Genomic DNA, 15913 nt, shown 5'->3' with positions numbered 1-15913 from the left:
GGCCACTCTGCAGCACAGTGGACTGAGGCTATGTGTGCGGAGCATGGCTGACATACCACTAAATCATTCTAAGCTCGATGCATCTCTTGCATAGGTAGTGGATGCAAGCCAGATGGCTGTCAGCAAGGTGCTACAGCAGTGGTCAGGTGGTTCATGGCAGTCACTGGTAAAATTTCATGAAAACTGCACCATCTCTGAGCAAGTGGAGTGCCTACGACAGCAAGCTTCTGAAGCAGTGAAATGCTTGTGTCCTCAAGCTCCAGTGCTAGTGTTCACAATATTCACAGACCACAACCTTTTTGTATTGAGGAGAGCCACTGACAACTGTAACATTGTGGCTGACTGTTTTTCATGCATCAGAAGTGTGATGAGTCCTATCAACTATTCTGCACTGAATTGAGTGCAGCAAGAAGATAAAGAACTCCAAAAGTTTGTCAACAATGAGGCATCGGCATTACAATTGCAGCTCACCGACGGTCTGGGAGCAGATGTCAAGCTCTACTGTGACGTCTCTTGCGGCCAACCTCAACCCTTTCATCCACCAGCATTAGGAACAAAAACTTTAGATAGCACACATAACTTACACCATCCAGAGGTACATCCCACTTTTCTATTGGTCTCCCAAACATTTCGAGTAGCCAGGCATGGAAAAGGACTGTCGAGAATGGACAAGAACATGTTTTCAATGCCAAAGGTGTAAAGTGTTCAAATGGTTCAAATGGCTCTGAGCACTATGCGACTTAACTTCTGAAGTCATCAGTCGCCTAGAACTTAGAACTAATTAAACCTAACTAACCTAAGGACATCACACACATCCATGCCCGAGGCAGGATTCGAACCTGCGACCGTAGCGGTCACGCGGTTCCAGACTGAAGCGCCTTTAACCGCACGGCCACACCGGCCGGCAGGTGTAAAGTGTCTCACCATATAAATACCCCTACTGATGACTTTCCAGACACAACTGTATGTTTTATCCACATATATCTAGATGTTGCAGGACCACTTGCTCATCAAACAGTTGATGCTACCTTTCCATAATAATTGATCTTTTCACTGGCTGGACACAGGCAGTGCCAACTGATATTACCACTGAAATGCTAAGCCTTTACCTTTGTGTCAGCACGATTAGCGAGATTTGGACGCCCAGCACTTCACTATCGACTGGGAAATAAGTTTGATTTGGACCTATTTGCACAGTTTGTCAAGTTTTCAGGCTGTAATTTAAATCATCAGACGATCAATTCCAATCACAAAATGATCTAGAGAGAATTTCTGTATGGTGTGAAAAGTGGCAATTGGCACTAAAATTAAGAAAAGTGTGGGATCATCCACATGGGTACTACAAGAAATCCGATAAATTTTGGGTATACGATAAACCGCACAAATCTAAGGGCTGTCAATTCAACTAAATACCTAGGAATTACAATTACAAGCAACTTAAATTGGAAAGACCACATAGATAATATTGTGGGGAAGGCAAAACAAAGACTACGCTTTGTTGGCAGAAAACTTAGAAGATGCGAGAAACCAACTAAAGAGACAGCCTACACTACACTTGTCCGCTCTCTGTTGGAATATTGCTGCATGGTGTGGGATCCTTACCAGGTAGGATTGACAGAGGACATCAAAAGGATGCCAAGAGGGGCAAGCGCGTTTCGCATTATCGCGCAATAGGGGTAAGAGTGTCACTGATATGAAATGTGAGTTGCGGTGGCAGTAAGTGAAACAAAGGTGGTTTTCTTTGCGGCAACATCTATTTACGAAATTTCAATCACCAACTTTCTCTTCCAGATGCGAAAATATTTTGTTGACACCCACCTAAATAGGGATAAATGATCATCATAATAAAATAAGAGAAATCACAGTTTGAATGGAAAGATTTAGGTGTTCCATTATCCCATGCGCCTTTCAACAGTGGAATGGTAGAGTAGTAGTATGAAAATGTTTCGATGAACCCTCTGCCAGGCACTTAAGTGTGAATTGCAGAGTAACCATGTAGATGTAGCTGTAGATGTAGATGTAGATGTAGATGTATGTCCATCACAAGACCACCAATTACCATCCCACTAGCAATTGCATGGTTGAATGCTGGTACCATTCCTTGACGACAGTGCTCATTGCTATGTAAACACATGAACTTTGGCTCTTCCAAAGGTTATACTTGGCCTATGAACAACTTATCAACCTGAGATCTATTCTTCAGCCATGGAGTTGGTCTACAGAGAGACACTGCATCTGCCTGGGAAATTCGTCAATGCTGATACGCTGTAAACATCCTCGCAAGACCAGCTGGATCTGTGGAACCATGTCACACAGACACATCCTCCAAAGGCATCACATCAAAGCACACCACTTTGTTACGTGCATCAGGACCTGGATCACTAGTCTAATGGCATGCTCCACACTGACGGCGTAAGACAAATCTTACAATCTCGGTATACTCGCCTGTACCATGTGTCATGGAGAAGTATGCAGACAATGGACATATTGGTGAATAGCAGGTCAATGACTTTCTTCGAACAGAGTCAACCCTCTGTACACTTTTCAAGGGCATCACCATGTACTTCACAATGGAGACATTGGCACCTGTCTGAACAAGATGCCCAACCACAAGCACCACCAACTGCAGCAGCTGCCTGCAGAACATCCACTGATTCGGATGACTCGCTCTGGATGCTGTGTCCACTTCCCTGCCTGGCTTCTCGATACTGACACTGTCAAAGTAGTTCCAAACTGGCTGCTATATGTGCTGTGTTTCATGAGTAATAAGTGAATTGTGGCTGTCAAAAGAGTTCTGAGCCCGTCAGCCAGGACCACTACACCCCCCCCCCCCCCCCCCACCACACACACACACACACACACACACACACACACACACACACACACACACACACACACGTGCTTCTACCTTCTCCATGCATTCTCTACTGTCACTCTAGTTTACAATTCAATTAGCCTCCTACTCTCATTGAATAAAGAGTTTCCTGCTAAACATAATCCTTCAGTGTCAGATTAATCGGTATTATTTATCTTCCACTGGCATCCAGTTGTTCAGCTAGAGCAACCTTCAGGCTGCATACGCCTCAAACAAGACAACACAAAATATTCTACCAAGCAATATGTATGCATGCACACTGGAACCTATTCTGAAAAGCCCACGAGTTTCAGGCTGTTATTACACAGATCTGAATTAACTTATCTCAATAAAACTTTAGTGTCTTACGGAAATAATGTGACTAGACACTGTCACTTGTGTTACAGATACTGGTGGTAACAACATTGTCTTTCCTTCATGAGCTACCGAGCAAGGTGACACAGAGAGTTTAGCACATTGGACTCATACTCGGGAGGATGACGGTTCAAACAGGTGTCTGGCCTTACTGATTTAGGTTTTCTGTGACTTCCCTAAATCACTTCAGTCAAATGTCATGATAGCTCCTTTGAAAGGATGTGGCCAACTTCCTTCCACATCCTCCCCTAATTTGGTGCGACCAATGGCCTCACTGTTTGGCCCTCTCCCCCCAAATCAACAAATCTTCACGAGCAACACGAGGTTCCACTTTAAATTACTCTGAATGCATACGCTCAGATATTTAATCAATTTTATTATTTCTATATATTGTTTGGCAGTTGTGAAAACACACAAAAATGGGTCTTTCCACCACACTAAATTACATTTCTTTAATTTGGGGGTCAGTTGTAAATACCTGCACCAAGTACTGATTCTCTGCTGTTTTCTTGCATTCTGCAACCAATTTTCTAGTGTTATGACTCCTCTGCATACAATATCATCCATAAACAGCTCTATGAAGATTTTGACATTATCCTTTCAGTCATTTACATATACTATGGACAGAAATGGTCCTATAACACTTCATTGGCGTACACCTGAAGATACATAACATTTGACGATTTCTGTTCATTAAGAATAACATGTTCTTTTTGCTATGAACTCTTCAATCTAATGCTGCAGTGAAAAAGTGAAACATGAGATTTTGGTGAAGCCTTATTTGTTTAAGAAATGAATCACATCAGTTTAGCCATCTCTGGCGTTTCATCTCGTGTGGATCAAATGTACCTATATCAGTTAGTAATGTAAGTACATCTAAAAAAACTTTAGAGTGCATACCATGAAAGCTGTGTTGCTTAATCTTTATTCACTTTTAGATGTAGTAACATTTATTACCTTTGTCTTTCCACCACCAGCAGGGCCAACCAGCATCAGTCCATGACGCACAACAGTTGTCTCATACAACTGTATACATTTTTTCACAAATTCTGTAACAGAAGTGAAAGAACACGTAATTAATTTTCAATTGTCTCTGACATTTTTCAATGTCACTGTATTCTTAGTCTTCCCTATCATATTTATAGCAGAGCAAGACCTAGTACGAGAAATTGTGAAGTTTACAGTGACAAAACTTCAGCTATAAAATGAAGAAAGAAAAAGAGAAGTGAAAGTATGAGAGGTGAAAAACACTGCCTTCAGAGACATAGTGTACAAGTAGTTTCATCCATATGTTCCTATAGAAATCAAGGATCCAGAAAGAACACAAATATGTGACTTTTACTCATAGTGTAGTGAGTATGAGCATACACTTCATCTGAGTACACTAATGACTGTTTTAATTCTGATGTGTCATTTTTGTAAAAAGAAAAGCAGTATGCCTTTTTTGAAACTGTCAACTAACTCACACATGGTGACTCTTTTATTCTGTCACCTTTTAAATGCAAATATCATAGGCACAACATTTTTCCCAGTGTTTTCTTGCTAGCCTTCCAGTCCAGTTCTTTAGGAGAGACAGTTCAAAATTTTCGGAGTACTCCATTTCTTGATACAGACTATACTTCATTAGTGAAATTGCTGCTTAATAATACTTTTATCCACATTAACAATGGGGCATTTTTTGTGTGCACTTTGACTCTTTTGTTCTGCTTCGCATAGTTTCCCCCTTCCAAAATTTGCCCACAATCAACTTAGTCAACATGTAATGTAGTAATTGTACATTCCATCACCTTTTAAATCAATATTTTCTTCTTCCTCCATCTCATCATCAATAAATCTATTGATGTTAACAGCATGCTATTATGGCCGTCTATGCTACAGGGTAACAATGCAAAATACTTTGAACACAAATGTTGCTGTACCTAGTCATATGACCAACTTCATTCCTGCTGCAGGTGGGTCAACAACACCTTTTAAAGAATAATGCTTACTAAGATACAGAGTTTACAATGGACACACAGCAGTTTAAAATTTAATTCTTTCCTAAAAATATTCTTACAGCACTAAGAATCCAGTTTTCTTTGCAACTGGTCATGAACAACTACATTGGAAGCCACGAGAAAGTATGACAGACATATGGCATATCTGTGATGAACAGAGATCTTTATCTAACTCAGAGGACTACTTCTAATCAAGTATTAAAAAAAACAAAGGTGACTTGGAGCATTATTAAGAATGAAATTGGGAACAGAAATGATATACAACTTCTTGATGACTGTAGATGTGAGAGAGATGATGGTAATCTCTGATTTTCTCCATTATAAATGCATGCATTTTATGCATGTTGGTGTTGTGGTCTTCAGTCCAAAGACTGGTTTGATGTAGTTTTCCATGTTACTCTATCCTGTGCAAGCCTCTTCATCTCCGAGTATCTACTGCAATCTGCAGCCTCCTGAATCTGCTAACTGTTTTCATCTCCTAGAAACCTCATCTGACTGGCCAGAAGACTCTACCCGAATTCCAGAATAATAATATGTGGCATTGTGTACAGAAGATCGGTGAGTGAGAATAAACAGCAATATTAAAGAACAGTGCAATAAACTAGGATCCCAACAAATTTCTAAGTGCAAAGTGACTTGTCAAAGATGGTCTACATCTGAATAGGTTGGGCTCAAAAATATTCAGTAAGATGTTCGTAGATACTTGCCAGCTCATAAAAAATAAGGGAAACTTATAAGTAGTGATGGGGGTGAAAAAACTTGTGTAGCATTAAGAAAGACAGAACCAAACCATTATCTGGCAGGAGATGTGCTAACTGTAAGTGATAGTCAAAGTAGGTATGTTATCTACTGGAATATTAATGGCTTAAACATTGATGCTTCTAACAATAAAAGCTCCAAAATAGATGAATTGCAAATCATTCTGTCAGAATGTGGAAATGTTAAAGTTGTTTGTTTAAATGAGCACTGGTTTACTGAAGACACAATTAAAATTCTAAACGAAATAGGGAACTTCGGATTAGGAAGTAGCTTTTGCAGAAAAAACAAGTCACGTGGAGGCTCATGTATACTTCTACATAGTGATATAAATTATGAGACCAGAAGCTGTTTTTTTTTAATTATTTAAATGAAGAATGTACGTTCAAGAGCTGTTGTGTAGAAATTGCGGACTCACTAGCAAATGTTATAATAATCTCAATATACAGAATTCCTAGGACATCAACAACAGAACTATTCTTATCTAAGATTCAAATTATGCTAGAAGACCTTTGAAGAGAAAAAAAGAAAAAAGTTGTAATAGCTGCTGATTTTAATATTGATATCACATGTGATAGTAGCCACGCGTCAAGTTTCACTGACTTAGTAAAGAAACATGGTTTCAAATTGAATTTCTTTGAACCCACCAGAGACAATGTCAATCAGCAACATGCATTGACAATCATCATCATCATCTTGGACAGCTTACAGCCACTGGCTGGGTCTGTCGGGAACACAAGCCTCTCCATCGTGTTCTGTGCATTGACAAAGTTCTAACTAATTATGTATATGAAGATGTGTATAAATTTTGTCTAGATCTAGGTATTTCAGATCATTGTGCATTGTTCATTGAGCTGCCACAGACAGACAGACAGGAACATTTCACATGTGAGAACCCATATGAGCATGAATTTTAGCAAATAAAACTTGCTAACATTTAGTGAGAAGCTAAGAGATAAAAACATGGCCTTTTGATTATTGTAACTCAAGTGACAAAAACTTTGAGAAATACCTAAACAGTTTTCTTGGAGACTTTGATGAAACATTTCTATCTAGATTCTGCAGCAGTAAAATAACAAATACAGTTAAGTGGATTACCCAGGGCATAAAAATTTCCAGTGTAAGGAAAAGGCAACTGCACAGAGAACTAAAATATAATAAAGATATTGATTTCATTAAATATGTTAGACTATATAAAACCATATTTAAAAGAGTTGTCAAGGCAGCAAAACAACTGGCAAATAACAGGCTAATTTTAAATCATAAAAATAAGACAAAGGCTATGTGGTCTGTCATTAAATCTGAGTTTGGTGTTAAAGCCTGTAACCAAGAAATTTCAGAAGTTGACATTGAAGGAAATACTATTGTAATACAGCTCAAATACCAGAGTACCTTAATGAATTTATTATAAATGTAGCAAAGTCTGATGTAGATGTAAGAGATTATCACAACAAAGTAAATCCCTTTGGCCCAGGCAAAAACTATTAAAACTTTACAAAATTCTCAAAAGTTTCTGTAGAGGATGTAGAAAATGCTATTCAAACATTAAGAAAAAAAAAATCTGCAGGTTGGGATGGAATACCCACCAAAGTTATTAAAGTGGTACACAATAGAATTGCAAACCCACTAGCTCAGTAATAAATCAATGTTTTGAAGAGGGCTGTTTCCCAGAGGTACTGAAATATGCTGAAGTCAAACCAATCTTCAAGAAGGGATCAAGAGAGATCATGGGAAATTATTGTCCTATCTCCGTTCTCCCAGTCCTATCTAAAATATCTGAAAAACTTGCTATTGCACAAATCCAAAACTTCATTGCAAAATATTCTGTTATTCTAAACAATCAATTTGGTTTTCAGCAGGGTAAAAACACCATTGATGCAGTAAGCAGTTTCATTGAGAAAATAAGCACATCATTAGACAAGAGAAATAAGGTGGCAGGAATTTTCTGCGACCTCACAAAGGCATTTGATTCCGTAAACCATGCATTGCTTGTTTACAAACTTGAAAAGTATGGCATTAGCAGCAGTGCCCTACAATGGCTTAACTCCTACTTATCCAACATAAAGCAAAGAGTTAGCATTTCATCAAATGGCACATATTATTTTTCTGACTGGTAAAAAATATCTCAGGCTGTTCCACAAGGATCCATATTAGGCCCAATCCTATTTATCTTTTATGTAAATGACTTACCATTAAATATCAGCTCCCCATCAGTTCTGTTCGCAGATGATACTTCTGTCTTAGTTGAAGATCAGGACTCGGAAAAAATTCCCACATTTGTCATCAGTACCCTCAGTACCTTAGAAACTTGGTTTCAGCTAAATGGGTCGAATCTAAACATATCTAAGACTCACATGATGCAGTTCAGAACCAAACAGTCAAAATGTGAGCAGATTAACATTGTACATAACAACCAAGGTATGGAAGAAGTTGACTCAGTCAAATTCTTAGGTTTAAATGTAGATAAAAATTTGAGCTGGCAGGCACACATTGAATACCTGGCAAACAAACTGAGGAGCTTTGCATTTGCAATGCAAATTTGTCAACGGCAAATGACACAACGCGACAAACATAGTGTGGATACTAAAAATACAGAAAAAAATCATACGAAATATGTGCACTGCAAATCACAAAGCATCATGTCGACCATTATTTAGAAAACTTAAAATATTAACTCTGCCGTCCTTATACATATATGAGATTATTATATTTTTGTACACCAGACATGAATTATTTGTGGGAAACGGTTTTGTCCATTCACATGATACCAGAAACAAAGAAAACTTCATGCTCCCCACCCACTGCCTCAGACCGTATGCCCACGGACCTCAATACATGGGAAAGAAAATTTGTAATAAATTAAAAGGGAACAAGTTGATGCAGGTGAATTTAGGTTCACTTAAAAGAAAACTATATGAGGCGCTGACACTGAAGTGTTATTACTCAGTGGATGAATTCATGCAGGACAAACTGGAAATTTGAGCTGGGTACAATGTGTTATCTTTTAGTGCTATTATTTATTATAGTGCTATTATTTATTAATGTAAAAATCATTGTAATTGTTTTATAAATTTCTGACATGTCTCCTGTACACAAACCAAATGGATTGCAAATGTACGTCATGAGATGAATAAAACACAATTCGCAATTCACTTAGTCTTCCTTTATGATTTTTACTCTCAATTTCCCTATAATACTAAACTGGTGATCCCTTGATGTGTCAGAACATGTCCTATCAACCCATCCCTTCTTCTAGTCATGTCACGCCACAAATTTCTTTTCTCCTCAATTTTTATATTTTCAAATGAAGAACACTAACAAAAACGGCCTTGCTGTGCTGGTACTGCGAACGGCTGAAAGCAAGGGGAAACTACATCTGTAATTTTTCCCAAGGGCACGCAGCTTTACCGTATAGTTAAATGATAATGGCGTCCTCTTGGGTAAAATATGCCAGAGGTAAAATAGTCCCCCATTCAGATCTCTGGGCGGGGAATACTCAGGAGGACACTGTTATCAGGAGAAAGAAAACTGGCGTTCTACAGGTCAGCGCGTGGAATGTAAGATCCCTTTACTTAGCAGGTAGGTTAGAAAATTTAAAAAAGGAAATGGATAGGTTAAAGTTAGATATACTGGGAATTAGTCAAGTTCGGTGGCAGGAGGAACAAGGCAACTGGTCGGGTGAATACAGGGTTATAAACACAAAATCAAATAGGGGTAATGCAGGAGTAGGTTTAATAATGAATAGGAAAATAGGAATGCGGGTAAGCTACTACAAACAGCATACTGAACGCACTATTGTGGCCAAGATAGATACGAAGCCCACACCTACTACAGCAGTACAAGTTTATATGCCAACTAGCTCTGCAGATGACGAAGAAATTGAAGAAATGTATGATGAGATAAAAGAAATTATTCAGATAGTGAAGGGAGACGAAAATTTAATAGTCATGGGTGACTGGAATTCGATAGTAGGAAAAGGAAGAGAAGGAAAAGTAGTATGTGAATATGGAATGGGGGTTAGGAATGAAGGAGGGAGCTACCTGGTAGAATTTTGCACAGAGCATAACTTAATCATATCTAACACTTGGTTCAAGAATCATTAAAGAAGGTTTTATACATGGAAGAAGCCAGGAAATACTGGAAGGTGTAAGATGGATTATATAATGGTAAGACAGAGATTTAGGAAACAGGTTTTAAATTGTAAGACATTTCCAGGGCAGATGTGGACTCTGACCACAATCTATTGGTTATGAACTGTAAATTAAAACTGAAGAAACTGCAAAAAGGTGGGAATTTAAGGAGATGGGATCTGGATAAACTGACAGAACCAGAGGTTGTAGAGAGCTTCAGGGAGAGCATTAGGGAATGATTGACAAGAAGGGAGGAAAGAAATACAGTAGAAGAAGAATGGGTAGTTTTGAGAGATGAAGTAGTGAAGGCAGCAGAGGATCAAGTAGGTAAAAAGACAAGGGCTAGTAGAAATCCTTGGGTAACAGAAGAGATATTGAATTTAACTGATGAAAGGCGAAAAATGCAGTAAATGAAGCAGGCAAAAAGGAATACAAACATCTCAAATATGAGATTGACAGGAAGTGAAAAATGGCTAAGTAGGGATGGCTAGAGAACAAATGTAAGGATGTAGAGGCGTGTATCACTAACGGTATCAAGTAGGTAAAAAGACAAGGGCTAGTAGAAATCCTTGGGTAACAGAAGAGATATTGAATTTAACTGATGAAAGGCGAAAAATGCAGTAAATGAAGCAGGCAAAAAGGAATACAAACATCTCAAATATGAGATTGACAGGAAGTGAAAAATGGCTAAGTAGGGATGGCTAGAGAACAAATGTAAGGATGTAGAGGCGTGTATCACTAACGGTAAGATATATACTGCCTACAGGAAAATTAAAGAGATCTTTGGAGAAAAGAGAACCACTTGCTTGAATATCAAGAGCTCAAATGGAAACCCAGTTCTAAGCAAAGAAGGGAAAGCAGAAAGATGGAAGGAGTATATAGAGGGTCTATACAAGGGCGATGTATTTGAGGACAATATTTTGGAAATGGAAGAGGAGGTAGATGAAGATGAAATGGGAGATATGATACTGCGTGAAGAGTTTGACAGAGCACTGAAAGACCTGAGTTGAAACAAGGCCCCCGGAATAGACAGCATTCCATTAGAACTACTGACAGCCTTGGGAGAGCCAGTCCTGACAAAACTCTACCATCTGGTGAGCAAGATGTATGAGACAGGCGAAATACCCTCAGACTTAAATAAGAATATAATAATTCCAATCCCAAAGAAACCAGGTGTTGACAGATGTGAAAATTACTGTACTATCAGTTTAATAAGCCACGCCTGCAAAATACTAACATGAATTCTTTATAGACGAATGAAAAAACTGGTAGAATCCAACCTTGGGGAAGATCAGTTTGGATTCCACAGAAATGTTGGAACACGTGAGGCAATACTGACCCTACCACTTATCTTATAAAATAGATTAAGGAAAGGCAAACCTACATTTCTAGCATTTGTAGACTTAGAGAAAGCTTTTGTCAATGTTGACTGGAATACTCTCTTTCAAATGCTAAAGGTGGCAGGGGTAAAATACATGGAGCGAAAGGCTATTTACAATTTTTACAGAAACCAGATGCCAGTTATAAGAGTCGAGGGGCATGAAAGGAAAGCGGCGGTTGGGAAGGGAGTGAGACAGGGTTGTAGCCTACCCCCGATGTTATTCCATCTGTATATTGAGCAAACAGTAAAGGAAACACAAGAAAAATTCAGAGTAGGGATTAAAATCCATTGAGAAGAAATAAAAACTTTGAAATTCACTGATGACGCTGTAATTCTGTCAGAGAGAGCACAGGACCTGGAAGAGCGGCTGAACGGAATGGACAGGGTCTTGAAAGGAGGATATCAGATGAACATCAACAAAAGCAAAACAAGGATAATGGAATGTGGTCGAATTAAATTGGGTGATGCTGAGGGAATTAAATTAGGAAATGAAATGCTTAAAGTAGTAAAGGAGTTTTGCTATTTTGGAGCAAAATAACTGCTGATGGTCGAAGTAGAGAGAATATAAAATGTAGGCTGGCAATGGCAAGGAAAGTGTTTCTGAAGAAGAGAAATTTGTTAACATCGAGTATAGATTTAAGTGTCAGGAAGTCGTTTCTGAAAGTATTTGTATGGAGTGTAGCCATGTATGGAAGTGAAACGTGGATGATAAATAGTTTGGACAAGAAGAGAATAGAAGCTTTCGAAATGTGGTGCTACAGAAGAATGCTGAAGATTAGATGGGTAGATTCCATAACTAATAAGGAGGTATTGAATAGAATTGGGGAGAAGAGAAATTTGTGCCACAACTAGACTAGAAGAACGGATGGGTTGGTAGGACATATTCTGAGGCATCAAGGGATCACCAATTTAGTATTGGAGGGCAGCGTGGAGGGTAAAAATCGTAGAGGGAAACCAAGAGATGAATACACTAAGCATATTCGGAAGGATGTAGGTTGCAGTAGGTACTGGGAGATGAAGGAGCTTGAAGAGGATAGAGTAGCATGGATAGCTGCATCAAACCAGTCTCTGGACTGAAGACCACAACAACAACAATATTCATTAAAGCTATACACCACCAATTCCATAAAATTTATCCAAGAAAAATGCTCCAATTGAAACCCAAGGCAGAAGGACTCAGCTATTGCACTGAAGACACCACCATGTGGAGCTCTCACACCAGGCTCAGTTGTTATAAGAAACTAGAAGCTACACCTTTGTCACTAAGATAAAACACTTTTCCTCCTGGCCCTAATTTATACGACATTGATGCAGGTGAGTTATGACTTCTGTAAATGGATTTATATCCTTATTGTCTCTTAGAAAACCATATCAGATGTTTGGAGATACTCATTTTTTAGTGGACAGGTTTTGTTGAAACAAGCAGAATGAGTGCTCCACATTTCTGTGTTTATGCCACAACAAGCAACTCCAGACACCTATTATTTCAATTTCTGCACTTTTCTCAGATTTCACTGAAAAAACTTTCAATCTTGTGATTAACTAGCTTTATAGCACTGCACTCATCTTTCCAAGAGCTTCTAAATGCCATTACAAGTATATCATTCCATTTATTTGTTGCGTTATCTCACTTGATACAAGAGTTTAAGGAGCATTAAACATGATACAAAATTATGTGCCTCTCTACATACCATTACCGTACACATTTTTCTCATGAGGGATGTCACACACAGCTCCTACAAATTCAGACCTGCTTATAGCAGGTCCCCCCCCCCCCACCCCCTCCCTCATTTTTTTATGATGGCGGGTTAAATGAACAAAGTGTGGCTGAAATTTTGCTTTCTGCTATAACAACTCCACAGAAACTGTTGTCATATTGAAAATAGCATACAAAGAAGACACAATGGAAAACTCAACTATAAGAGTAGTTTTATCCTTTCAAAATAACATATTGATTGACAGCAAACCACTTCGAATATGCACTAACTGCGTGAACAGAGGAAAATATTAAGAAAATTTGGAGACTTGAGCTTAAAGACCAATAACAAGCCATCGAACATACTGCAACCTTAACTAGACTGTTAGGGAGCTAGGTTCAGAAAATTTTAACAGGAGTTTTGGCAACAAGAAAGGTAGCTGCCAAATTGATGCATTGGGGAGTTCTGATTCTACCAGCAAGAAGAGAGGAAAATGGAAGCATGCTACACTTTGAAGCAACTCCCCCAGAATACTTTGCAAGACCATTACTGTTGACAAGTGATGAGGCTAAGTTTATGATCTTCCAAGACCATCATGCTCCAGATTGGATCACAATGGTTTCAATATAAAAATATTTGTCACTGTTGTTACTAAGGCATGCCTGATATGAAGTTCTGCAAAGTCTTTTTCCAATTTTTTGGTCCACAGAGATCCAGTGGGTTTACCCTGGTTGACTACTTTGAAAATCTTGTAGGATAATCTATGGGGATCCATTCTGTACAGGTGGCAACTGAAAACAATTCATCATCTTTATCGAAGAGGTTTTTCCTGGTGTTGGTAGAGTTCATGTCTCCCATATGGTAGGACCCTTGGTTTTTCGCAGGAATTTCATTTCTTGTAACTATGGATTCGTATTGGGGTCTACTTGCTTAGTGGTAGGTAGTCTGCTGCACAGAGGGCTCATGGTCTGACTACTGTATTATAGTGTCTTGATTTGGTATTCATTGGTACATATACTGAGATGTACATTTTTCTGCAGGCATAGTATGCCTTATCTAGTTTGATTTTCATTCGTTCACCAGGTACACTTTATTGATACCAGCTGAGATCCATTTTCCAACATACTTTACCATTTTGGGTCTCCTAACGCAGAATTATGATGTAGATTCAAACAACAGAGGAATTACCGAAATTCCTCAGTTGTTTGTCATTCCAACACATCCCTACAAACATAAGGCCTTACTTAATAGATCACTATTTCTTCTCAGTAGCAGCACTTTTAGAGCATGTGAAATACATTATTATTTTTAGAACATGCGAAATACATGAATTGAAATACGATAGTTTAAAATTTGCTGCTGCAAGCCAAAAACAGTTTATTTACTACAGTATCACTTTTCTGTACTTTACATAAGAGTAAGAGTGTGTGTGTGTGTGTGTGTGTGTGTGTGTGTGTGTGTGTGTGTGTGTTAGGGGGTGTGCACACACACACACACACACACATATCCATGTTTGTGCATTTACTCACATACAATATTTATAAAACAGTGATTTATTCCACAAGCTGTAAAGATGTTTATATGGAGAAATAAATAAATAATATAGAGTATAAGTACATAACAAAACTTCTAAAACTGTGTTAATGTGGAGTAATGCAAGTGTAGTTTTAACAAGTGAACATTAACAGAACATAAGGGGTTCACGAACAGCATGTCTAGAATTTTTATTACCAAATCATTTTTTAATGAAGCCATCCATGGGTTTCCTTTCACCACTTTCACAAAACTGACACTAAATGGAGGCTTTAGAAAGTATGCTACACCAAAAGAAAATATAACAGTTGGTTGCTTTCTTACCTGGAACAACTTCCATTTGTAGGACAAGACAAGACTTGCAGATGGCCTTTTCCATTTCTCCATAATCAATAGCTTGTTCTACCATTCGTGGGAACAAGTCTGAGACTATTCCTAAAGGACAGTTTATTAAAAATGTTCTCAGACACGTATTGAAAGTATGAGATCTAATACTGCATCAAAATACTGCATTTCTTGCTTGACATATATTTTTATACAAACAATACAAAAACTTTTAACCTATGAACTATTACAATTTTCTAAAAGTTGGATATATCTAAAGCAAATAGTACATAAATAAATGGTAAATATATGTTTAAACCAGTTGGCTGCTGCAGATGAACTTGCTACATGGCATGTCGAGCACAAAGTAATTACCTGATCTGTCATGACTAACTGCTCAGAATGGGTTGTGTTTTCAACTGCAAAAAGGTGCAGACTTTTCCAAGCAGCTTGCCCTCTCCTGTGCTTGTTACATTGCCCCACAATTTTTTAATGTTTCCTTCACTTTATGAGCATAATCTTGTTATTTTTGTGTTGATAAAATGGAAAGTCAAAAAGAAAAATATTTGTTATTTCTAGTTCCTATGATATTTTATTATGACGGTTTAAGAGGGAACAATATGTTTTAATTACATATCCCAACAAAATTGAAAGGCCATTTCACTTTTTTAAATAGCAGTACCATTCTAAGAGTTCTAAATTGATGGCAAAATACCTGGCAGTTGGTTGGGCCTGAAGAAAATCATGTAGTGGCTTTATGAGATCACTGACGTTTGGTTTGTCTCTAGTGAGTGAGTTCCAAAGCATCCTTACACAAAGACCATCAGTAATCCTCAAGCAATGCTTCATTGAAATGGCCCTGATAC

General features: G+C 38.2%; 1 protein-coding gene across 1 annotated transcript in view; it reads right to left on the bottom strand.

Annotated features, from left to right (window-relative positions):
- The window catches only part of LOC126417029 (dynein axonemal heavy chain 1-like), a gene marked incomplete at its 3' end in the record, with an annotated part of 951942 nt that overhangs the window by 538465 nt on the left and 397564 nt on the right, over nt 1-15913 (bottom strand). The window contains exons 28-29 of the mRNA XM_050084920.1: nt 15048-15158; nt 4187-4278 (exon numbers count right to left, since the gene is read on the bottom strand). Coding sequence (XP_049940877.1) covers nt 4187-4278; nt 15048-15158 — 203 coding nt within the window. The remainder of the gene's footprint in view (nt 1-4186; nt 4279-15047; nt 15159-15913) is intronic.

This window comes from Schistocerca serialis, chromosome 8 (genome assembly GCF_023864345.2).
Source record: "Schistocerca serialis cubense isolate TAMUIC-IGC-003099 chromosome 8, iqSchSeri2.2, whole genome shotgun sequence".
Taxonomy (NCBI): domain Eukaryota; kingdom Metazoa; phylum Arthropoda; class Insecta; order Orthoptera; family Acrididae; genus Schistocerca; species Schistocerca serialis.
The sequence above is the reverse complement of the archived record's forward strand: the minus strand, read 5'-3'. Positions and strand labels throughout refer to the sequence as shown.